At 39.5% G+C, this 26281-nt stretch overlaps 1 protein-coding gene across 4 annotated transcripts in view; it reads left to right on the top strand.

Moving 5' to 3' along the window:
• Positions 1 to 26281, top strand: part of CORIN (corin, serine peptidase) — a 268724-nt gene that overhangs the window by 217151 nt on the left and 25292 nt on the right. For all 4 annotated transcript variants that reach the window (XM_055588487.1, XM_055588485.1, XM_055588484.1 and 1 more), the window contains 3 exons: positions 21375 to 21491; positions 24298 to 24347; positions 24503 to 24677. In XM_055588487.1, coding sequence (XP_055444462.1) covers positions 21375 to 21491; positions 24298 to 24347; positions 24503 to 24677 — 342 coding nt within the window. The remainder of the gene's footprint in view (positions 1 to 21374; positions 21492 to 24297; positions 24348 to 24502; positions 24678 to 26281) is intronic.

Here is a 26281-nt window from a genome sequence, read left to right as displayed (position 1 = left end):
CCTATTGTTTTCTGAGCATCTGCTTATGGACCTTGCACAGGAGTAGGCATTGTGTGGAGGATGCAAAGGTGAATAACATCATCAAAGAGCTTATACCATAATGGGGAAGACATATCAGTGAATAATCAGTTTTTAAAAGGAAAATCTTTTTGTCATCTGAGAAAGCTTTACTTATAGCTTGGCATTCCTATTAAAATTGTATAAGAAAAATATTCAACTCTAATATTACCTTGATAATATAATATAGATTCATTAAATCACTCATTCAGTAAACATTTATAGAGAAAAGCACTGTAGTATAGTATCCAAAACAAACATACCTTAAATCCAAATAGATCATTCATCTCGAGGGGGTATATTTTGGAGCTAGTTTGTTAAAAATGCGGATCTATACCAAGTGACATGTTTTGCAGGGATTCTATTGAAATGCTTTCATGATAGAAGCAGTTGATTAAAAACACCTGCACCTAGAGTTTTCTCAGACCAAAATTATGCTTTCCATGTCTAACAGCAGAAATGCTAGACTCTCAACTAAGTGCTTGTCCAAATGAGAGGACTCAGAGTTCTCTTCTGAAGCTGAAAGACATTTTACCTCCATCTGTAGGTATCTCTGGAGTTCACCCCAGCTGGAAGTACGATGGCTCTTTGATTGGATAAGGGTATAAATCAAGCCCCTAAATTCTCATGACAGTATATTGACTTTGCTACCTGCGTATCCAGTATCAAAAACATATGGACATTTATTTAATCAGCAATACAAATCAGAATTTAGACTGCCTCCTAATGCTTGCCAAATGTTCAGTTGAGACATCTGGTATTTGGGGAAGTTGGTCTAAAGAAATGTGATTCTTTGTGTCTCTTGGCCTCATCAGCTTATCTTTATAAAAGTTAGATCATCTGGAAATAGGCTATACTATTTTGGCAAAAATTACTTTATAGAGTTAGTTGCAATTTGATTTTATGCCCTAATCCTTTAGAGTTGGTCAGTAGAAGAAACATCCTTCCAAAGAATGTTTCTGTGTCTTAGGCAAAACTGCAAAGACAGCATCTATTGTATTACCTAATAGCCCCTGATATAAGATTTACATCATAATTTTTCCTAACGTGTATTCTCAGGACAAAGTTTCTAACTTCAGAATTCATTTATCATGTATGAACTCTTTAATCCAGGATGGTTTCCTTATTGATTGACTTCCATAAACCTCAAAGACAGATCCAGTCATCTGTAGTAATAAATCTAGCACAGAATGCTGGTCCTGTACATGTAAACTATGAAAAGGAAGCTCAAAGCCTTGTAGTTTTTTAAAAATTAAGATATAATTTAGATACCATAAAATTCACAGTTTAAGTGTACAATTCAGTTGTTTTTAGTATCTTCACAAGGTTATTGTAACCATCATCACCAGTTACAGAGTATTTTCATCAAAATAGAAGCCCCATTTTCAATAGCAGTCATTCCCCATTTCTTCTCCTCAGCCCCTGAAAAATACTGATTTACTTCCTGTATCTATGGACTTGCCTATTGTATACATTTCACATATAGAATCATGCAATATATGCTTTTTTTGTCTAGCTTCTTCAGCATAGCATAATGCTCTTAAGATTCATCCATGTTGTATGTAGTATCAGTTCGTCAATCCTGTTTATGGCTGAATAGTAGTCTATTGAGTAGATAGAACCACCTTTTGATTATCCATTCATCAGCTGATGGCCGTTTTGGTTGTTTAAACTTTTTGGCTCTTATGAATGATGTTATCATGAACAGTTATGTATAAGTTTTTGTGTGAACATATGTTTTCAATTCCCTTGGGTATATATCTTAAGACTAGAATTATTGGGTCAAGTTACACTATGTGTAACTTTTGAATAACTACAAAACTGTTTTCCAAAGGGGCCACACCATCTTATACTCCACCAACAATGCAGACGAGTTCAAATTTCTCCATCTCCTTACCAACACTTTTTCATATCTTTGATTGTGAGTATTCAGTGTATTTAAAAATGATATTGTTCATTTTTTGATCTGGGTGGCCAAGAGAGGGAATGTATAGAGAGAAGATAAGAAGACCAAGAGCTGAACCCTCACATTAAGAGGATCAGAGAAGAGAAGTAGCAAGCTAAAGGAGATGAGAAAGAATTACCAGTGGGGTGGGAGTATGTTATATCCTGAAAACTGAGTGAGGAAAGTCTATAAAGGAAGAAGTGATGGTCAGTTCTATCAAATGCTGTTGAGAAGTAAAATAAGGACTGAAAATGACTATTAGTCAGCAACATGCATGTCATTGACATGAGCAGTTTCAATAGAGCAAGGGAGCAAAAGCCTGAGAGATAGTATGATAAGAAAAGAGAAACAAAAGACAGTAAGTATAGAACTTTTTTGAGCAATTTTGCCAAAAAGAGAAGCAAAGAAACATGGGCAGTGCGTGGTGAGGGACATAGCATTAGGAAATCTTTGGTGCCTCTGTTTCCCTGAAAGCTCTCACTATTCCATGACTGAATTCTATTAAAGGCCTACCTGCTATAGTACAAACATCATGTCCAATTGCTATAGACTGAATGTTTATGTCCACTCTAAATTCATAAGTGAAATCCTAACCCCAATGTGATAGTGATAAAAGGTGGGGCTTTGGGAGGTGATTAGTACATGAGGGTGGAGGCTTCAAGAATGGAATTAGTGCCCTTATATAAGAGATCTCAGAGAGTTCCCTCCAGCCTTCCATCATGTGATGACACAACAAGATGGCCATCTAAGATTGAGGAAATGGGCCTTCAGCTCAGTTCAGTTGCTCAGTCATGTCTGACTCTTTGCAACCCCATGGACTACAGCCTGCCAGGCTTCCCTGTCCTTCACTATCTTCCGGAATTTGCTCAAGCTTATGTCCATTGCATTGGTGATGCCATCCAACCATCTCCTCCTTTGTTCCCTTCTCCTGCCTTCAATCTTTTCCAGCATCAGAGGCTTTTCAAATGAGTCAGTTCGTCACATCAGGTGGCCAAAGTATTAGAGTTTCGGCTTCAGCATCAGTCCTTCCAATGAATATTCAGGACTGATTTCCTTTAGGATTGACTGGCTTGATCCTGCAGTCCAAGGGACTCTTGAGAGACAGAAATAAATTATTTTCTGTCAAAAGTCCTCTTTCTTTCCATTTTTTTTAAACCAAATAAGTTTAGATTGTTTTCCTCATCTGGTAGGCCTGCTATAAGCTAGATCATCTCTTTTTCTTCAAATTCATATCCTTTTACATTCTTCTTCTCTTTCCAGACTGGTCTTTTATCTGTGCTTTATAGGCACATTCCTTCCTGCTGCTGCCTCTGGGTCCACAGATGATTGTTTTTACATTTCCTATTCAAATTCTTCAGGGCCTTGCTCAAGCGTCATAACTTCTATGAAGCCTTTCTCATCCCCTTGACTTCTTTTGTCCCTAAATTTCCTGTGGTTACTTAAAAATAGAACAGTCTTATGGACTCTGTGGGAGAGGGAGAGGGTGGGAAGATTTGGGAGAATGGCATTGAAACATGTAAAATATCATGTATGAAACGAGTTGCCAGTCCAGGTTCGATGCACGATACTGGATGCTTGGGGCTAGTGCACTGGGACAACCCAGAGGGATGGTATGGGGAGGGAGGAGGGAGGAGGGTTCAGGATGGGGAACACATGTATACCTGTGGCAGATTCATTATGATATTTGGCATAACTAATACAAGTTTGTAAAGTTTAAAAATAAAATAAAATTTAAAAAAAAGGTAAAAAATAACTTCAAAAAAAAATCAATACAACATGATAGCTCTCTTAATTCTACAATGATATATATCATTCACATTTTTTGATTCTTCATTTATTTTCCAGAATAGGTTACACAGAATAATAATGACCAACCTTACTTATATGCCAGGCTGTTCTGAGTACTTGATATGTATTATCTCAATTTATCTACATTATTATAAGACAAGTAGTATTGTTATTTCTACTTTACATAATGAAGAAACTGATGATAAGAAAAGTCAAGGAACTTGCTAGGTTACAGAAAAATACAGAGCTAGGATGTAAGTCCAACTAAGGGCAAAAGACCTCTTTGATATGAGGAGTAGATCTGATGAGGCACCCAGTTCTTCAGTAAACATGCCATGATTGATATGGTCACCCAGCTTCTCAAACATAAACCTCATTTAGTATTGCTTTGTATGGGAGTTATGTGGCAAGTCTTAATTACCTAGTGATCTTATCATGAAAGAGCATGTATAAGGATATGAATTTCAGGAAAGAGAGATGAGCTAGTTTATAGCAGCCCTACCAGTTGAGGAAAATAGTCCAAACTTATTTGGCTTTTAAAAAAAATAAAAAGGTCACCTAGCGATCTTATCATTGTAGGATTTTTAAGTAAATAGCAGTGAGGAGGTGGTAATGGTGGTGGAAATTCATCATGCAGGACCATGATCCAAATGTTTCTCACATTTTGAAAAGTCACATAGTAATAAGTACATGCTTGGTTTATTCTAAGTAGAAATCAGGTGAAGCAAATCCACAAAACGCTGTTTTCTTTTACATGTAGCTTCGTAACTTCTCTGGCAGATATGTGGTTTGGGCGTGGGGAAAAAATTCTTAACACATTCCCAAGAAGCTGCTGGTTATATGACTGTCTGGCTGAATAAAATCATAAAGTCCAATGTATAAGTGTAAAATTCTCTGAAATATGTTGTACTGGGGTGAGCAAGAAGAAAAATTTGCCAGAAAAGTTGCTGCATCCTAAAGGAAGAGGAAATATTTTTTAAGTTCTTCCATGAGAAGAATCTTCCATGAGATGATGCTGTTAAAGTGCTACACTCAATTTGCCAGCAAATTTGGAAAACTCAGCAGTGCCCTTAGGAATGGAAAAGGTCAGTTTTCATTCCAATACCAAAGAAAGACAATGCCAAGCAATGTTCAAGCAGCTGCACAATTGTGCTGATTTCACATGCTAGCAAGGTAATGCTCAAAATCCTTCAAGCTAGGCTTCAGCAGTGTATGAACCAAGAACTTCCAGGGATACAAGCTGGATTTATAAAAGTCAGAGGAACCAGAGATCAAATTGCCAACATCTGTTGGACCATAGAAAAAGCAAAGGAATTCCAGAAAAACATTTACCTCTGGTTCATTGACTACGCTAAAGCCTTTGTGTGGATCGCAACAAACTGTGGAAAATTCTTAAGGAGATGGGAATACCAGACCACCTTACTTGCCTCCTGAGAAACCTGTATTCTGGTCAAGAAGCAACAGTTAGAACTGGACATGGAACAACGGACTGGTTCAAAATTAGGAAAGGAGTACATCAAGGCTGTATGTTGTCATCCTGCATATTTAATATGCAGAATACATCTTGTGAAATGCCAGGCTGGTTGAAGCACAAGCTGGAGTCAAGATTGCCAGGAGAAAAATCAGTAACCTCAAGTATACAGATGACATCACCCTTCCAGCAGAAAGCAAAGAGGAACTAAAGAACCTCTTGATGAAGGTGAAAGAGGAAAGTGAAAAAGCTGGCTTAACACTCACCATTAAAAAAGGAAAATCATGGCATCTGGTCCCATCACTTCATGGCAAATACATGGGCAAACGATGGAAATAGTGACAGACTTTATTTTCTTGGGCTCCAAAATTGCTGCAGATGGTGACTGCAGCCATGAAATTAAAAGACACTTGTTCCTTGGAAGAAAAGCTATGACCCACCTAGACAACCTATTAAAAAGCAGAAACATCACTTTGTAAACAAAGGTCCATATAGTAAAAGTTATTGTTTTTCCATTAATCATGTATGATGTGAGAGATGGACCATGGAGAAAACTGGGTGCTGAAGAATTGATGCTTTCAAACTTTGAGACTGGAGAAATTCTTGAGAATCCCTTGGACAGCAAGGAGATCAAACCAGTCAATCCTAAAAGAAATCAACCCTGAATATTCATTGGAAGGACTGGTGCTGAAGTTGAAGCTCCAGTACTTTGGGCACCTGACTCAAAGAACTGACTCATTGAAAAAGACCCTGATGCTGGGAAAGATTGAGGAGAGGAGGAGAAGTGGGTGACAGAGGATGAGATGGTTGGATGGCATTATCGACTCAATGGACATGCATCTGAGCAAACTCTGAAAGATAGTGAAGGATAGGGAAGGCTGGCATGCTGCAGTCCATTGGGTTGCAAAGAGTCAGATACAACTGAGTGACTGAACAACAACAAATGAGACCACTAGGTATGAAGCTTTAATAAGCAAGAGCAAGGTGAGCCTACCAGTTGTCCTAAGAACATGTCCACATGATCACTATCAGTAAGCTATGCCAAGAATTCAGATTATTGGTTAGCAAACTGAATCTCAAACTGTCTCATTTGGGCTAATGAATAATTTATGAAATGAAATAGAAACCTCTCAATGGTATAGGGAAATTTGCCATTATTAACTATAAACTATGTAAGATCCTGGGTTAATCACATTTTTATTTACTCTGTTACTTTCCATTTTGTGGTAAAAAAATGTTCATCATTAAAAATGGGCTCACATCAGGATTTGTAAAATCAAAGATGGTTTCCATGAGTTCTCCAGAATTAAGTACTGTCAAAACACACCTTTCCACCAAAAATACAGGGCTACTTGTGAGCAAGAAGGTCTTGGAATGGGGAATAAGCAATCTCTTTAAAGCCTTTGGGGGCATCAGATTCTCTAGTCATCATTACATATTGCTGTTGGGCATGAATATGAATGGGTCCTAGGTAGATAAGAACATGATTTACATCTTGAGAATCCATCAGAAATTGACCAGAAAGACCTGTGTTATCTCTGTTAAAAGTCCTTATATGGCAGCCTGTGCCTTTTGGAACTGTACCAGAGACTCCCGGTGATGACTTGACTTCTCCATGTTGCCTTTGAAACCTACTGCAATCTGGCTTGCTTTTTACTCCCAAGACAGAGTTTATAGCAATGATATTATCTAAATGCCAAACCCACTGGTCTTTTCCTTTAATTTGTACAGTTTGGAATCAAAATCCAATGTCTTACTTTGGCTTACAAGGCATAATCTGGAAGCTGCCTCCCTCTCTGACCTATCTTCTAGCACTTTGCATTTGTCTGCTAAACTTTAGACGCATTGACCTTATTACTGATATTCCAGTGCTATAAACTTATTCCCATCCCAGACGCCTCGGCTTCACTGTTACTTTGTTCAGAAAGCTGGTCTCTAGACCTTAATAGGATCACATCCATCTCATCAATCATGTCTCAGCTTGAATATCAACTGCTTACAAAGGTCTTGACAACCCTCATTGGAGCAGCTTTCACGGTCACCAAGGTACTTTCTATTTGCTTCCACTGTCTTCTTCAAAGCATCTACTGGTATCAGAAACTATTTTTTTTCACATATTTGTAATTTGTTCCTCTCATTAAAGTATGTAAAATAGCTCCTTGAGAGGGCCACTCTATCTGATATAACACCAATGTGCTGCCTCCATTTCCATTCTAACATATTAGCCTTATTAATTATCAGTTTTAATCCTTGTCCATCTGACTATGTCATTTGTTTAAATTCTGTTAGGGTGATATTCCTTCAGCACTGAGTAAAGCAAGTTTACTTAATACTGAGTATTAATCCATTATTTCATTCATGAACACAAGTCTAATTTCTACCCAATTGTGTACCCTTCCTATGTCTTCCAAAAGCTAACAAACTAACATGTAGATCTTGACTCTGAGGCATAATAATCTTTTGAACTAAAAATTTCAAGTGAAGTCACTTGTAGCAGACTTTTGTTGTGCTGCTTCTCTGCATTCCTCCCTTCCTTGGGGACCTGCATCCCTTCATTTTGGGGACTTACTTCAGTTCCCATTTGATCCTTGGGATCCAAAAGGGAGCTGCCATCTTTAGACATGATCCACTTTTCTTTACTTCAGTGATTGGTAGAAGGGTAGGTGATACCTCACTCAAGCTGGATGAATCAAAGAACCTCACTCTTGGGCAACAGTGATTGGTTTTGTGATCAAGTCCTTCAATAAGATTTAAGTAGACATTGGCAAAAAGACTCCTTTTTGGTCACAAAGATGAACGGATTTGAGTTTAGAGCTGCAGACAGCCTGTCCCCTGGCTTGTGGAAAAGTCACTTGGAGGTCACTAAAACCACCCTCCCATCTCTTCTCCCTCCTTCTCACTGATGGAAGTGGAGATGAGAGATGGAGGGTCCTGAAGGTACTTGGTCCTTAGGCACCAGCTATCCTAAAGGTCCTCCCCATCCCTTTAGTGGCTGACTGCATTTCCACATTTTTATATTGAGCTATTCTGTCACTATTTTGGGTTCTAAAATGCTCATTTTTTTTTGTTGATGTAATACTGTTAAGTGAATTTTTTTAAGCCCTGAAATTTGAGTTATTTTATATTGTAGCATACCCAGTATCATAGTCTGCCTTAAAATTTTGAATTGAATAAAGGTACACTTTCTGTGGGCTTCCCAGGTGGCTCAGTGGTAAAGAATCCACCTGCCAGTGCAAGAGACACAGTTTTGATCCCTGAATCGGGAAGATCCCCTGCAGGAGGAAATGGCAACCCACTCCAGTATTCTTGCCGGGATGATCCCATGGACAAAGGAGCCTGGTGGGCTACTGTCCATGGGTTGAAAAAGAGTCAGACACAACTCAGCAACTGAACAGCATGCACACACTTTCTATATACCTATGATCTTGAGATAAGAGAGAATAGAGCAATTGACATAGCAAGGATCCTATTAGAAAAATAAATTCTACCTTGGCTCCCAGACTTTCTGAACCAGTGGAATAAAAAATGGCATATTACAATTAAAACTAGTAATCTCTACACTGATGAACTGAAAGAAGGCAAAGACAAACAGGAAACACTTTCTAAACAACTAAATAAGTTGCTGTCAAGAAAATACTGAGTCTCTGTCTCTTAAAAAAGAAAAATATAACTGTCCCCAAAGTTTTCATCCAACGTATCAAAAAAGAAATGGGATTTTTTTTTTTGAGATAAAATAGCTAGAAGGAAATACTTGGTCTACTATAGATTCTGAAAGAGGTATGTACTTATGCTCAAAAATATACTTACAGTCTGACACCAATTATTGAGTTTGTTTTATAAGTTTGAATTCTTATAGATGATCAAATGACTTTAAAATTTTATGACTGGTTTATTTTTATACTTTTACTGGTGTTTATTCTAAATAGTGCTTTATTTGTTAGTTTTATTTTTAAATTCATGTATACCTGTGGTGGATTCATTTTGATATTTGGCAAAACTAATACAATTGTGTAAAGTTTAAAAATAAAATAAAATTAAAAATAAATAAATAAATAAAATAATAATGCATATTTAATAGGTACAGTTTTATAACTTTATATTAGAAATGAATTATTTAGTTCCATTGATTTATTTTATGAAATATGAACCTGTTATAATTTAATTTTATAATCTATTACTTCTTCTTTTTGTTTATAGATGGTTTTTGTCACTTCTACCTATAAATCATGGCCTAATACAATTATTATACTTTACCTCTGAGGTAGACAAATGAATGAAAATATATATTTTCAGTAAAGATTATATACAATAAAAATATTTTTAACTGCTTAATTTACTGGGAAAATAATTCAGACTTTATGGTTTTCTTTGAAACATTTCTGTTGATGGCAGTCTTTGTTGTATAAAGCATAAGCTCAGCTATCTAACCAGACAAATGATTCTATCGTCATGTTCTCTGGAGTGTGTTTGAAACTCATGATGCCTTTCCATCAGTATTTCTAAACCATCCTTCTACCTGGCAAAATAATTTTACTATCTTTTACTACTAACATGTTATCTATAGGAACCAAATAGAGATAATAACATGACAGGGTATAAGAAAAGATTTTTGAAATCAGATATAAAATAGTTAATAGAAAATTTCCAAGTTCTGAAGAGGATATTTAGAATTGCAAATAATATATCCACCACACAAGGCATTTGTATTTCAAGACTAACCATCAGTCCCCAAGGTCGAAGACTCATGCTTTCCCCAAGCAACAGATACTATAGAGCAGTCCTCGTCCTTCCAAGCAACAGATACTATAGAGCAGTCCTCCTCCTTCCACTGCAATGGAAGGTAAGTCTAGGTAAGTCCTGCACTACTGTGTTGCTGTCAGAAGTAAAGAAGCCCTCGACTTTAAGGAGTTTGTGCTTCATTTTTTAGGTAATTGGTCCTAACATAATTGTAACACAAGGAAGATATGCCTTATTACTAAATACCAAGTAACCTGAGAATGTGATAAAAATAGGCCACGTTATCTAGAGATCTGATTATTCACCTAAGCCTTACAGAATTCCTTTCAGAATATCAGGATGATTTGGAATCCTAGGTATGTTGTATCTTCTCATTTCAGTAGAAGTGGGGTGGGTTTATGTTATACAATTTTTATATGTGTCTTATGGCCACACATTTCAAGAAGCAAATTGGAATGAAAATCTCTTGCATTTGTGTGCAGTGCTGCCTTTAGATCCAGAGCAGAGGGGCCTTGTGCTGGAGCCCAGGACTTGGAGCAGTGTTTCTCACCCAGCGGTGACCTTGCCCCAAGGGGACCTTTGGAATTGTCAGTAGACCTTTTGGCAGTCCAGGAGTGGCGTGGAGATATTGGCATCTTGTGGGTAGAAACCAGGGGTGATGCTAAACACCCTACAGTGCTCAGGACAGCCCCATATAGCAAATAATTATCTGGCATCAAATGTCAGTAGTGCCAAGGGTGAGAAAGCCTGATTTAGAGGGACCACTGTGGTCTTTCTCCTCAGCTATGCCTCACCTCATGGGGTATAGAGTCTGTCCATCAAGAGGTGTGCCCACCTGGAGTCCGATGCACTGTATTCAAAGTGTGGTCTCAGGCCACAGCATCTGTATCACCTGGGGTCATCTTAGATAGGGCAATTTAGGAGCCTCATCTCAGACTTATCAAACCTAGGAGTCTAGGTATGGGGTCAACAACCTTTGTTGTCACTGGTCCTCTAGTGATTCTAATGAATGCTAAGGTTTGAAAACCACTGACTTAAGGAGTCCAAGCTTTCTTTCTATATTTGACTTGAAAGTTATCTTGATCAAAATGGGAAGATAGAATAATTTTCTTTAACAGCTTGTTAACTAAAATTATAATATCTAATATATTACCTAATATGATATAGTATCAGTTCAGTTCAGTCACTCAGTCATGTCTGACTCTTTACAACCCCATGGACTACCACACACCAGGCTTCCCTGTCCATCACCAACTCCCAGAGCTTGCTCAAATTCATGTCCATCAGGTCAGTGATGCCATCTAACCATCTTATCCTCTGTCATTCCCTTCTCCTCCCACCTTCAATCTTCCCCAGCATCAGGGTCTTTTCAAATAAGTCAGTTCTTCGCATCAGATGGCCAAAGTATTGTAGCTTCAGCTTCAGTCCTTCCAATGAATATTCAGGTCTGATTTATTTTAGAATTGACTGGTTGGATTTCCTTGCAGTCCAAGGGAATGTCAAGAGTCTTCTCCAACAACACAGTTCAAAAGCATCAATTCTATGGTGCTCAGCTTTCTTTATGGTTGAACTCTCACATCCATTCATGACTACTGGAAAAACCATAGCTTTGACTAGATGGACCTTTGTTGGCAAACTAATGTCTCTGCTTTTTAATATGCTGTCTAGGTTGGTGATAGCTTTTCTTCCAAGGAGCAAGTGTCTTTTAATTTCATGGAGCCAGTCACCATCTGCAGTGCTTTTGGAGCCCAAGAAAATAAAGTCTGTCATGGTTTCCATTGTTTCCCCATCTATTTGCCATGAAGCGATGGGACCAGATGCCATGATCTTAGTTTTCTGAATGTTGAGTTTTACACCAACGTTTTCACTCTCCTCTTTCACTTTCATCAAGAGGCTTTTTAGCTCCTCTTCACTTTCTGCCATAAGGATGGTGTCATCTGCATATCTGAGGTTACTGATATTTCTCCCAGCAATCTTGATTCCAGCTTATGATTCATCCAGCCCGGCATTTCTCATGATGTACTCTGTACATAAGTTAAATAAACAGGGTGACAACATACAGCCTTGACATACTCCTTTCCCAATTTGGAACCAGTCCATTGTTCCATGTCCGGTTCTAACTGTTGCTTTTTGACCTGCATACAGATTTCTCAGGGGGCAGGTAAGGTGATCTGGTATTCCCATCTCTTTAAGAATTTTGTACAGTGTATTGTGATTCACACAGTCAAAGGCTTTGGCATAGTCAATAAAGCAGAAGTAGATATTTTTCTGAAACTGTCTTGCTTTTTCTATGATCCAGTGGATGTTGACAATTTGATCTCTGGTTCCTCTGCCTTTTCTAAATCCAGCTTGAACATCTGGAATTTCTCGGTTCACACACTGTTGAAGCCTCGCTTGGAGAATTTTTGAGAATGATGTAGTATATTGGCCTCTATCTATACTGTTGCTCTGGGCCCCACAAGTGTTTGGGAAAGGTCTATACCTGGGTCTTAGTTTTCTCACACAGTCACAAGAGGGCATTGGAATAGATTCTGGTTTGAATTTTCGTCTCTACATATGATTTCATGGTTGCTCTAGAAGCATGAGACTTCATTCCCTGCATAGACACCTTAAGATATAGTGACTCTGATGTTTCATCACTTGAAATGTATTGTTTTGCTCTTTTGGTCTCTACTCAAGAGGATTTCTATTACTCTTGATATAAAATGAAAATTATACATCAAACTAATTACCAATGCATAAACAAAATTTGAGTAGTTAAGTTCCAGATGTATTTTCATAGCATGGCTTACATTATATGTGTAGTTATAAAAATTAAGATGTATAGGCACACCTTGTCTTGATAAGTTTGTAAACTGGCATTACTCTCTGAAGGGGAAATTCATACTATTCATCAAAAATTTACATTTTGATTCAATAGTTTTATTTCTAGGAATTTATTCTCAAGTCACATTTATGCATGTGGGCAAAGGTGAGTGGTTAAGGTGTTAACTGCTGCTTTTTCATTATAACTCCAAATTGGAAATGGTCACAATAGAGGATTGGTGAAGTAAATGTACGTGCATGTAACAGAACCCTATGCAGCTATGGAGAGAACGTGGCGTGTGTTCTGAACAAGAGGAGGGCTGCATGGTGCTCACAGTGTTAGAAGAGGTACTCTGATGTCAGACCAAGGGATGCAATATCAGATCTGTGTGACCTGTGGAAAATTTTGTATTCTCTCTTTGCCTCAATTTTTTCATTTCCAAAATGGTGAATAACAATAAAGTATACTTCCCTGGTGGCTCAGACGGTAAATAATCCACTTGCAATGTGGGAGACCTGGGTTCAATTCCTGGGTCAGGAGATCCCCTGGAGGAGGAAATGGCAACCCGCTCCGGAATTCTTGCCTGGAGAATCCCATGGAAAGAGGAGCCTGGCAGGCTATAGTCCATGGGATTGCAAAGAGTCAGACACTACTGAGAGACTTTCACATGTACATACATAATTCACAAAGTTGTTGAGAGGATTAAATAATATAAAATAAGTTAATCTTATAGTGTGTTGCCTATAGAAAATAAGTAATAGTTATTAATATCATCATTATTAATATTATCTATCTATTACTATGCAAAGACTTCCAAGATAGATCCTTAAATGAAAGCGTCAACACCATACAAAACAATACTGTTCAGTCACTAAGTCATGTCCGACCCTTTGCGACCCCATGAACTGCAGCACACCAGGCTTCCCTGTCTGTCACTATCTCCCAGAAATGTATATAGACTAAAAACAGAGGGATACAAGCGTTATAGACAGTGCTTGGCAAGGATACTCAAATGCTATTTACAGTGGTGATTTTATACATCTTGGATGGGAAGAATATTTTTTCATTGTATGATGTTTGGATTTTTTCCATGTATAAGTGTTACTTTTATGATTTTTAAAATTATTTAAAGAAATAATGTTGAAACCACACAGATGCTCAGATTCTGTATGATGGCAGAAGTTGAGCCATATGGATTCACCAATTTTTTTTTAATGGGTGATAAGATGACATTTCTAGTGCTGAGAAGCGTGCTAGTGTTTAAGAGTTTCATGGGAAACTAATTTTCGTAATGATACTCCCTTCTTGATGAATTTCTTAGGTTTTCCATTTGACGTAACTGAGAGGTTCAGGCTAAATTGCCTTTCTTGGAGGCTAATCGAATAAAAACATCCCTCAAGGCGATTGAAGGGACCTTGGTTCCTTTGCAGTGACTTTCCCAACCAGCCTCAGTGCGAATCCTATGCTTACGCCAAACCGTCCTCATGTGAGTCCCTGTTGCCCTGTGAATATCTGCCTAAGGACTGTTTTCATTAAATAACAGATCTGAAGCCGATCTTCCTTTGGCTTTTTGCCAATAAAATGCATGGATTTAGGAGGCCACAGATTGTTCTATTGCAGACAGAAATTCTCAGGATGCAGGTATTAAGAGAAACCTTGAAACCTTGAGTGGTATGCATGACTTCTGATTTCTCTACTTCCATCCCACTGTGCCTTCAAAAAACAGCACTTCTGGGATTACTGGAAAGCCACAGCCTCATTTTGATGAAGGAAAAAAATTCCCATTTTCCATTCAGTTTTGTGGCATATTAGATTATATAACAGTTCATTCAAGATCCTAAATCAATTAAAGCTTGTGCAATGCTTCTTAAAGTATGGGAGGGGGTTATGCCATTAAAAAAAAGTCAAATGATTAGAGTTCATCTGTTATGAAGAACTCTGTTTTGTTTTTAATTTTTTGGCTCTTATTCTATCCTCAAGTCGTTAGAGGGTTTTATTAAAAATAACTGCATTTGATGAGGGTTTTTTTTCTATTTTGTGATTACAGTAATTTTTAAATAATGGTAACCAGGTGAAATGGTAACTTTTCTTTCAATGCCACTGAATCTAACTTTCCTTCCCTTCCTGTGCTCTCTCCCTATTTTTGCAAAAAAAAAAAAAAAAATGACATTCCATTATCAAAAGAGCAAGTCGCTAAGCTCACAGACTTAGTGCTACTACCACTTCAAGGTTTCCAGGTTCATTTGAATCCTCACTGCTGCTCACCATACTTTTATGTTTGATATGTTTTTCCAAATACCTCCACCAGGGAGCAACTTCATATACATGTCACTTTCCTCACCATTGCACACCCCTGCCACTGTCCCTCCCCACCTTTCATCTGAGGATCTCCCCTCCTTCTTGAAATGAAAAGTAGAGACTATCTGATTATTATACTGTTCATGGGGTTCTCAAGGCAAGAATATTGAAGTGGTTTGACATTCTGTTTTCCAGTGGACCACATTTTGTCAGAACTCTCCAACATGACCTGTCTGACTTGGGTGGCCCTACATGGCATGGCTCATAGTTTCATTGAGTTAGACAAGACTGTGGTCCATGTGATCAGATTGGTTAGTTTTCTGTGATTGTGGTTTTCAGTCTGTCTGCCCTCTGATGGAGAAGGATAGGAGGCTTATGGAAGCTTCCTGATGGCAGAGACTGACAGGGGGAAAACCAGGTCTTGTTCTGATGGGCTCAGTAAATCTTTAATCCAATTTTCTGTTGAAGGGTGGGGCTGTGTTCCCTCCCTGTTATTTGACCTGAGGCCAAACTATAGTAGAGGTAATGAAGATAATGGCAACCTCCTTCAAAATGTCCCATGCAGGCACTGCTACACTCATTGCCCTCAACCCTGCAGCAGGCCACCACCTACCCACACCTCTGTGAGAGACTCTTGGACACTCATGGGCAATTCTGGGTCAGTCTCTTGTGGGGTCACTGCTTCTTTCTCCTGGGTCCTGGTACACACAAGATTCTGTTTGTGCCCTCCAAGAGTCTGTTTCCCCAGTCCTGTGTAAGTTCTGGCAGCTCTTTGGTGGGGTTAATGGAGACCTCCTCCAAGAGGTCTTATGCTATGCCCATGTCTACTGCACCCAGAGCCCCTGCCCCTGCAGCAGTCCACTGCTGACCTGTACCTCCTCAGGAGACACCCAAACATGAACAGTATGGAAAGGCAAAAAGATAGGACACAGAAAGATGAACTCCCCAGGTCGGTAGGTGCCCAGTATGCTACTGGAGATCAGTGGAGAAATAACTCCAGAAAGAATGAAGGGATGGAGCCAAAGCAAAAACAACACCCAGTTGTGGATGTGACTGGTGATGGAAGTAAAGTAAAGTGAAGTCACTCAGTCGTGTCCGACTCTTTGCAACCCCATGGAATGTAGCCTTACCAGGCTTCTCTGTCCATGGGATTCTCCAGGCAAGAATACTGGAATGGGTTATCATTTCCTTCTCCAGGGGATCTTCCCGACCCAGGGGTCTCCCGCATTGGTGGCAGACGCTTTAACCTCTCTGATGCTATAAAGAGCAATATTGCATAGGAACGAGGAATGTTAGGTCCATGAATCAAGGCAAATTGGAAGTGGTCAAACAGGAGATGGCAAGAGTGAATGTCAACATTTTAGGAATCAGCGAACTAAAATGGACTGGAATGGGTGAATTTAACTCATTATATCTACTACTGTAGGCAAGAATCCCATAGAAGAAATGGAGTAGCCATCATAGTCAACAGAAAAGTCAAAAATGCAGTACTTGGATGCAATCTCAAAAATGACAGAATGATCTCTGTTTGATTCCAAGGCAAACCGTTTGATATCACAGTAATCCAAGACTAAGCCCTGACAAGTAATGCTGAAGCAGCTGAACTTAGACTGTGGAAAATTCTGAAAGAGATGGGAATACCAGACCATCTGACCTGCCTCTTGAGAAACCTATATGCAGGTCAGGAAGCAATAGTTAGAACAGAACATGGAACAACAGACTGGTTCCAAATAGGAAAAGGAGTACGTCAAGGCTGTATATTGTCACCCTGCTTATTTAACTTATATGCAGAGTACATCATGAGAAACGCTGGGCTGGAAGAAGCACAAGTTGGGATCAAGATTGCCAGGAGAAATATCAATAACCTCAGATATGCAGATGACACCACCCTAATGGCAGAAAGTGAAGAGGAACTCAAAAGCCTCTTGATGAAAGTGAAAGAGGAGAGTGAAAAAGTTGGCTTAAAGCTCAACATTCAGAAAACTAAGATCATGGCATCTGGTCCCATCACTTCATGGGATATAGATGGGGAAACAGTGAAAACAGTGTCAGGCTTTATTTTTTTGGGCTCCAAAAGCACTGCAGACGGTGACTGCAGCCATGAAATTAAAAGACGCTTACTCCTTGGAAGGACAGTTATGACCAACTTAGCATATTAAAAAGCAGAGACATTACTTTGCCAACAAAGGTTCGTCTAGTCAAGGCTATGGTTTTTCCTGTGGTCATGTATGGATGTGAGAGTCGGACTGTGAAAAGAGCTGAGCACCGAAGAATTGATGCTTTTGAATGTGGTGTTGAAGAAGACTCTTGAGAGTCCCTTGGACTGCAAGGAGATCCAACCAGTCCATCCTAAAGGAGACCAGTCCTGGGTGTTGATTGGAAGGACTGATGCTGAAGCTGAAACTCCAGTACTTTGGCCACCTCATGTGAAGAGTTGACTCATTGGAAAAGACCCTGATGCTGGGAGGGATTAGGGGCAGGAGGAGAAGGGGATGACAGAGGATGAGATGGCTGGATTGCATCACCGACTCGATGGATATGAGTATGAGTGAACTCTGGGAGTTGGTGATGGACAGGGAGGCCTGGGGTGCTGTGATTCATAGGGTTGCAAAGAGTTGGACATGACTGAGCAACTGAACTGAACTGAGCTGATGAAGACCTACAAGACCTTCTAGAATTAACCCACAAAAAGATGTCCTTTTCATTATAGGGGACCAGAATGCAAAAGTAGGAAGTCAAGAAATACCTGGAGTAACAGGCAAATTTGAGTACAGAATGAAGCAGGGCAAAGGCTAATAGAGTTTTGCCAAGAGAATGCACTGGTCATAGCAAACACCCTCTTCCAACAACACAAGAGAGGATTCTACACATGGGTATCACCAGATGGCCAACAGCGAAATCAGATTGATTATATTCTTTGCAGCCAAAGATGGAGAAGCTCTATACAGTCAGCAAAAACAAGACTGGGAGCTGACTGTGGCTCAGATCATGAACTCCTTATTGCCAAATTCAGACTTAAATTGAAGAAAGTGGGGAAAACCACTAGACCATTCAGGTATGACCTAAATAAATTTCCTTACGATTATACAGTAGAAGTGACAAATAGATTCAAGGGATTAGATCTGATAGACAGAGTGCCTGAAGAACTATGGATGGAGGTTCATGACATTGTACAGGAAGCCGTGATCAAGACCATCCCCAAGAAAAAGAAATGCAAAAAGGCAAAATGGTTGTTCGAGGAGTCCTTACAAATATCTATGAAAAGAAAGACAAGCAAAAGTCAAAGGAGAAAAGGAAATCTATATCCATTTGAATGCAGAGTTCCAAAGAATAGCAAGGAGAAATAAGAAAGCCTTCCTCAGTGATTAGTGCAAAGAAATAGAGGAAAACAATAGAATGGGAAAGACTAGAGATCTTTTCAAGAAAATTAGAGATACCAAGGGAATATTTCATGCAGAGATGGGCACAATAAAGAACAGAAATGGTATGGACCTAACAGAAGCAGAAGATATTAAGAAGAGGTGGCAAAAATACACAGAAGAACTATGCAAAAAAGATCATGATACAGATAACCATGATGGTACGATCACTCACCTAGAGCCAGCCATCCTGGAATGTGAAGTCAAGCGGGCCTTAGGAAGCATCACTACGAACAAAGCTAGTGGAGGTGATGGAATTCCAGTTGAGCTATTTCAAATCCTGAAAGATGATGCTATGAAAGTGCTGCACTCAATATGTCAGCAAATTTGGAAAACTCAGCAGTGGCCACAGGACTGGAAAAGGTCAATTTTCATTCCTATCCCAAAGAAAGGCAATGCCAAAGAATGCTCAAACTACTGCACAATTGCACTCATCTCACACATTAGTAAAGGAAAGCTCAAAGTTCTTCAAGTCAGGCTTCAACAGTACATTAACTGTGAACTTCCAGATGTTCAAGCTGGATTTAGAAAAGGCAGAGGAACCAGAGATCAAATTGCCAACGTCCATTGGGTCATTGAAAAAGCAAGAGAGTTCCAGAAAAACATCTACTTCTGCTTTATTGACTATGCCAAAGCATTAGACTGTGTGGATCACAATACACTGTGGAAAATACTTAAAGAGTTGGGAATACCAGACCGCCTGAATTGCCTCATGTGTAATCTGTTTGTAGGTCAAGAAGCAACAGTTAGAACTGGACATGAAACAACAGACTCGTTCCAAATCGGGAAAGGAGTATATCAAGGATGTATATTGTCATCGTTCTTATTTAACTTATATGCAGAGTACATCATGCAAAATACTGGACTGGATGAAGCAGAAGCTGGAATCAAGATTACCAGGAGGAATATCAGTAACCTCAGATATGCAGATGACAACATCCTTATTGCAGAAAGTAAGGAAGAACTAAAGAACCTCTTGATGAAAGTGAAAGAGGAGAGTGTAAAGTTGGCTTAAAATTCAACATTCAGAAAACTAAGATCATGGCATCTGGTCCCGTCACTTCATGGCAAATAGATGGGGAAACAGTGACAGACTTTATTTTCTTGGGCTCCAAAAGCACTGCAGACGGTGACTGCAGCCATGAAATTAAAAGATGCTTACTCCTTGAAAGAAAAGTTATGACCAACCTAGACAGCATATTAAAAAGCAGAGACACTACTTTGTCAACAAAGATCTGTCCAGTCAAAGCTATGGTTTTCCCAGTAGTCATGTATGGATGTGAGAGATGGACTATAAAGAAAGCTGAGCACCAAAGTATTGATGCTTTTGAACTGTGTTGTTGGAGAAGACTCTTGACAGTCCCTTGGACTGCAAGGAGATCTAACCAGTCCATCCTAAAGGAAATCAGTCCTGAATATTCATTGGAAGGACTGATGCTGAAGCTGAAACTCCAATACTTTGCCCAACTGATGCAAAAAACTGACTCATTTGAAAAGACCTTGATGCTGGGAAAGATTGAAGGTGGGAGGAGAAGGGGACAACAGGGGATAAGCATGGTTGGGTGGCATCACTGACTCAATGGACATGAGTTTGGATAAACTCCTGGAGTTGGTGATGGACAGAGAAGCCTGGCATGCTGCAGTCCATGGGGTCACAAGAGTTGGATACAACTGGGGGACTGAACTGAACTGAACTCATCTGATTATCTGATTTGCATTCTCTCATGAACTCTCTTGAATTCTCTCCCCATCTGCAAATCCAAGTACCTATTTCCTTCTTTCCTACTTTCTTCCAGATTCAGAAGGAACCCTCCTTCCTCCTGTCTAAAATGAATTCCACCACCTCATCGACCTGTGATAGCATCAGGTGAAAAAGATCCAAAAGATTTTCTTCAAATATGGATTGCCTAAGTGAACCAACTATTTCTTGAAGTATAGGATATTTTACGTAAAAACCCAGACAGTTTGGAAACTTAAAATTGTAAAGCTTGGCTACAGGGCAATTGTATTTATGTGATACCTGAATGAGGCATTCAAAGCAGAGTAGTGGTGGAAGCTGAGTGAGAATATAGGTAAACAGCAAAATGATGCTCACCACTATCTCTGCTTCCTAGAGTCCTTCCTAATTTTTACTGCATAAATATTTTGCAGTGTGTTGAAAAAATTCCACCTACAATTTTATACTGTCTAAACAGACACTAAATAGCCATTGATTTTCTCTACTTATTACTTATTGTAAGATATTGCTTTATTGTAAGATTACACTAGATAAGAAGATGAAAAAATACTCCAGGCAATTAAATTTTATTTACTTTTGATTCCTTCCAAAACTTGCTCTTGTTTTTCAAGTATTGGCTTTTACATGGCATATGTTAGAATTCCACCACCTCAGATGTACAAATATATTTCAGCAGAGAGTGACTAAAATAGCTATAACATTGTGGATCTTTATTGCTTCAGGATACTTTTAGTAACTTCTCTTGTTGATCACATTCCATAGCAAACTTTTTTGAATACTAATCCCCCTCTTGAAATATTGATTATTAATTTAATGCTTCTTTTTTGTAAGAGTTGTTATTGTTGTTGTTTAGTTGCTAAGTCTTATCTGACTCCTTTACGACCTCATGGACGTAGCCCCCCAGGCTCCTCTGTCCCTGGAATTCTCCAGGCAAGAATACTGGAGTGGGTTGCCATTTCCTTCTACAGGGGATCTTCCTGACCCAGAGATCTAGCCCACATCTTCTACATTGGCAGGCAGATTCTTTACCACTGAAAGTAAGTGCTCAATAATGATATTGCTTGGTCAAAGATCATTGCACTAGAATACTTATCTGGTATTTGTCTTTCTATTAGGGAACCATCTGTGACCAAATTGATAGAGGAACAGGAGCAAGACCAACAGTGGCTTATATTACGCTCCAACTGGGAGAGCCTTAATGCAACAACTTTGCACGAACTACTGGTAAAAGGGTAAGACAACCCATCACTAGAGCTGTGTAGAGTGGATTATGGAGCAAAGGTCTATCATCAGGGCCCTGCTTCTGTTTCAAATCTAAGGTATTCTAAATGTGTCACATCAAAGAGGAACTTCCATAGACTACCTAAGGACATTTGTATTTCAACATCATTTGGCTTTTTTCCTTCTTTGTAGACTTACATCTTTTTCTTTTGGCCAATTGCGTTTTTAAATTATGATTACAGAAACTATCATAGTGTAGGATGAGGAACTTGGGTTCTAATCTTGGAGTGTTTTTCACATCCTGTTTGAAATAAGTTTTTAATGTCTACACTTCCTACAGATGCTACATGGAACTAGTTAACAGAAGAAATTGAAGTAATGACAGCTGATAAAACTCGGAGAGTCTGAGAAAAAAACAGACACACAAAGAAATTGTAATCAAGTAACCTCGAAAATTCACTTCTGAAAAATTTCCCCTAAAAAAAAATCGTGGAATGTTAAAAAGCGTTGCCTCCCTCATCTATGGGCAGGGGTGCAGGAGAAAGATACATGGAGGGAATTAACACATTTAGTGATTATGACATTATAGGGCATGAAAGTGCAACCGATCGATGTGTTGTGGTCATGCTCTCCCGGGCCGAGCCTACGCTGTGCCGGATGAGGGACGGGTGTTCCCGGTGAGCATGTCCGCTCTTTTCGGTCTGTCTGCCGGGCCCCTCCGCCTGTCTTAACCTCTGCAACACATTTAGTAATTATGACATTATAGGGGCATAGCTATAGAATATTTACATAAATCTTGCTCAGATTCACAGCCCACAAATGGTAAGTGCTATTCTCTGAACTCAAACCAAGTTTTTATGACTCCAAAGCTTTTAATTAGTACTAGAGAAACCACCTCTTAAGAATTTCAAAGAAGAAAATTAAAAGGTGGGTCATTTTTCTTTAGATGTCTTGACATTTTCCCTATAGACAAAACTGTGACCAAATTTCTGAAAATTTCCGCTTCTGTCAACTGAAGCACCTTCTCCAAAACAATGACCTGAATCTTCCAACAGAGTGGTTTGTTCTCCCAAACTGGAACTTCCAGGAAAGCCCTTCTAGGTCGGTAGATAGATAGATAGGTAGATGGATAGATAGATAAGGTCACTTGAAATGAGGAGTCAGTGGATCTAATTCTAGTCCTGCCTTACTACCTAGATGTGTGATCCCACACAACCTCAATTTCCTTTTAAAATAAGAGTTAAGACAGATAGATAGTCTTTGATCTTTCCCTATTCCTAAAAGCTATGATTTTAAGATCTAATAGATAACAGCTAATCATTGCTATCTTTTCTATACCAGGTTTATTGTTGAGCTCTGAGGGGATGTAGAAGTGCTAAGGGGGACAAGAACCCTGGTCTCAGGAAACATACACTTTAGAGGTGAAAAGAGAGAGTATAAGCAATAACAAACAGAATGAATTTCACATATTTGGAAGTGCTACAAAGAAACTAAGGATAATGAGACCAGAGTGAGGAGGAGATAGGACTTCAGGTTATGGGAAGGTAAAACGTGTATGTGCTCTTTCTGTATTATATAATTTATTGTATACACAGATCCACATGCAAATTTAGCAACAAAAGAAAATATAGCAGGTCTTCAAAAAGGAATGTGGAAATTAATACTTTGGGTTTTTTTTTTTTCCTGAAAGATCAAGGATTCTACGCACATCCTAGTATATTTGATAGCCTCAAAGTGTTGTTTTTTTTCCTTTAAATTTGCATTGTGGAATAAATGCTTAGCAGAGAACCTTGTGATATAAACTTATCACACCCTGAACTGAATTCTCTTGTGCAGCCACATTGATAGATGCTTAAACATGGCCATGTGTTTTCCTTCAAAACTTAACTCTGATTTTTAAAAAGCTTTGCTTTCCTGAATGCACTGTTTCTATAAGTTCCACCTATTGATTCTGATCCTGCCACCTAGAGTAACATGGCATGAATTTAATCCCCCTTCTTCCTGTCAGCTAATCATAGATGCGTAGTTTAACACTGAAAGTTCTCAGCAACATAGAAAACAAATGTATGGTTACTAAAGGTGAAAGGGAAGCAGGGAGAGACAAATGAGGAATATGGGATTAATAGGTCCAAACTACTGTACATAAAACAGATAGGCAACAAAGATCTACTGTATAGCATGAGGGATTATATTCAACATCTTATCATAAGCTATAATGGAATATAATCAGAAAAAAAACTGAATTACAGTGCTGTATACTTGAAACTAACACAATATTGTAAATCAGCTACAGTTTTTTAAAAGGTAATAAAGTCTCTACAAGATTCTCTTCTAGTCTAAATATTCAGTTCCTTTGTCTGTTCTCTACCTTTTTGAAGTAATACATTATTTCTCTCAAACCATTTCTCAGTTTCTTTTGGACATACAGGCCCTCTCCATAAGCATAAAAATCTGACATGCTCCCTCCTCATCACACATTCTGAGAAGCAGTCTAGTTCCTTTCCTTTTCCTCTCCCTACTTTGAAAATCATTGAGTTTATATTCTGGGTGGTGCAAACAGCTAAGGTGATAGGAGAAGCCTGGCAAACTGTAGTTTCTCTTCCCACAAATGTGGAATTATATTATCATGATGTTAAACACACTAAAAAAGTACATCCTTCCTATACCCCCACCCCAAAGTGATAGCTGACCACAGCCCTGCCTTGAGAGTTCCTGTCTTAAGTACAACCTGTGTTTTCCTTTCCACTGGTAAAGTGTTTGAAGTAAACAATAAATACGTAACTTAATATTATGCCATTTTTTTGTTTCCAAATCTAGGCAGTCCTGTTACAGCAGGAGTAAGATTTCTCTTCTGTGTACTAAACAAGGTGAGAGAATTCATGGTATAACAATGGTATATGAACCTAACTGGATTGGCTCTGGGGGAAAAATGATCTCGTGTACATGACAGCCAAGATGCAGGCATCCAGTTGGGTTTAGTGATGAGTCACATCTGTCTGTCCTCTGTCCTGCTCCTTGGTAGACTGTGGGCGCCGCCCTGCTGCCCGGATGAACAAGAGGATTCTAGGGGGTCGGACGAGTCGCCCAGGAAGGTGGCCCTGGCAGTGTTCCCTGCAGAGTGAACCCAGTGGGCACATTTGCGGTTGTGTCCTCATTGCCAAGAAATGGGTTCTGACAGTCGCCCACTGCTTTGAGGGGTAAGCTGCACCTTTTCTTTTGCTTTGCCTGGATCTGATCTTTTGTCATTTGGGCATTCTTAATGGCATATGTCATTCCGTAATTCAATGCAGAAGTCACAGTTGATCTCCTTCCCTGGCCTTTGTCTGTTTAGATTTTTCTGCCCTTGGTGTTATCATGCTCATTTATTGGCAATAGATGTGTATTAATCATGATTTATGTCCTGAAGAGGGAGGGGCAGGAGGAAGTAAAGAAGACTGACTCTTCAGCCAGCATTAGTCTCTTTTCTAGCCCTCTTAAAGACATCAAATGCATATGAAGTTAAACAGCGGGGATTTACTTGGATACTATAGTGACATTGGGAGAAGGCAATGGCACCCCACTCCAGTACTGTTGCCCAGAAAATCCCATGGACAGAGGAGCCTGGTGGGCTGCAGTCCATGGGGTCGCTAAGAGTCAGACACGACTGAGTGACTTCACTTTCACTTTCCACTTTCATGCATTGGAGAAGGAAATGGCAACCCACTCCAGTGTTCTTGCCTGGAGAATCCCATGGACGGAGAAGCCTGGTGGGCTGCAGTCCGTGGGGTCGCACAGAGTCGGACACGACTGAAGCGACTTAGCAGCAGCAGCAGCAGCAGCATAGTGACATTAGGAGGCTAGAGGAATTGGTGAGGAGTTTGGGAAGCAGAGTAAAAGAAAAAATATGTGTATTAGTCAGGGTTGCCCAGAGAAACAGACCAGTGAGAGAAAGAGTTTTCAGGGAATCGGCAAACGTTACTGGAGGTTTGGTGAATGTAAAGTGTGAAGGGATGGCAGACATGCTGGAGGCTCGGGTAAGAGCTGCAGTAAAAGTCCAAAGGCAGTGTGCTGGCTGGCAACTCTGTCTTGCTTTGGGAGGGAATCAGTCTTTGTTCTATGAAGGTCTCCAACTGATCTGGTAAGGCCCACCCACATTATGGAGTGTGGTCTGCCAAATGTTGGGGCACCATGGTCCAGCCAGTTGGCACATAAAATTAATCATCAAAATATACCTAAGGGGAGCAGAAAAATAAGACCAAGGGGAAATCTATGCCAGATTGACAAATATCCCTGAAGAAGGTCCTTGTTGGTTTAGATTGTTATTATATAATTTCTGAGCAAAAAAAAAAAAAAAGCCCTAACCAAGCAATAACAACAGTAGTAACAACAATGAAATCCAACCATGTTTTATGCCCATGGAGGATTCTGGAAGTTAGACATCCAGACAGGACATAGCTCGTGGTTTGTCTTTGCTTGGCAATGTCAGGGGCTTCTGCTGGAAGGTTTTAAGGTTCTGGGGCTGGAGCCATGTGAAACCCGGGAGTAGATTGTGCCTGTTGGCAGGGGCCTTTGTTTCTCTCCAAGTAGGACTCACAGCTTGGTGGCTGGCATTCCCCAGAGCAAGAGTCCCAAAACAGGAAGCCAGGAGGAAGCTGTGTCACCTTGTTTGATCCAGACACCAAAGACACACAACCCCCTTCTGCTATGGGGTTGATGAGACCTGTCATAGCCCCACCACATTCAGAGGGCCCAGACATGGAGCTCTTCTCTCAGAGAGGAATGGCAAAGTATGTGAGGACTTGTTTTAAAAACCACCATCCTT

Source organism: Bubalus kerabau, chromosome 7, assembly GCF_029407905.1.
Source record: "Bubalus kerabau isolate K-KA32 ecotype Philippines breed swamp buffalo chromosome 7, PCC_UOA_SB_1v2, whole genome shotgun sequence".
Lineage (NCBI taxonomy): Eukaryota > Metazoa > Chordata > Mammalia > Artiodactyla > Bovidae > Bubalus > Bubalus kerabau.
The sequence above is the reverse complement of the archived record's forward strand: the minus strand, read 5'-3'. Positions and strand labels throughout refer to the sequence as shown.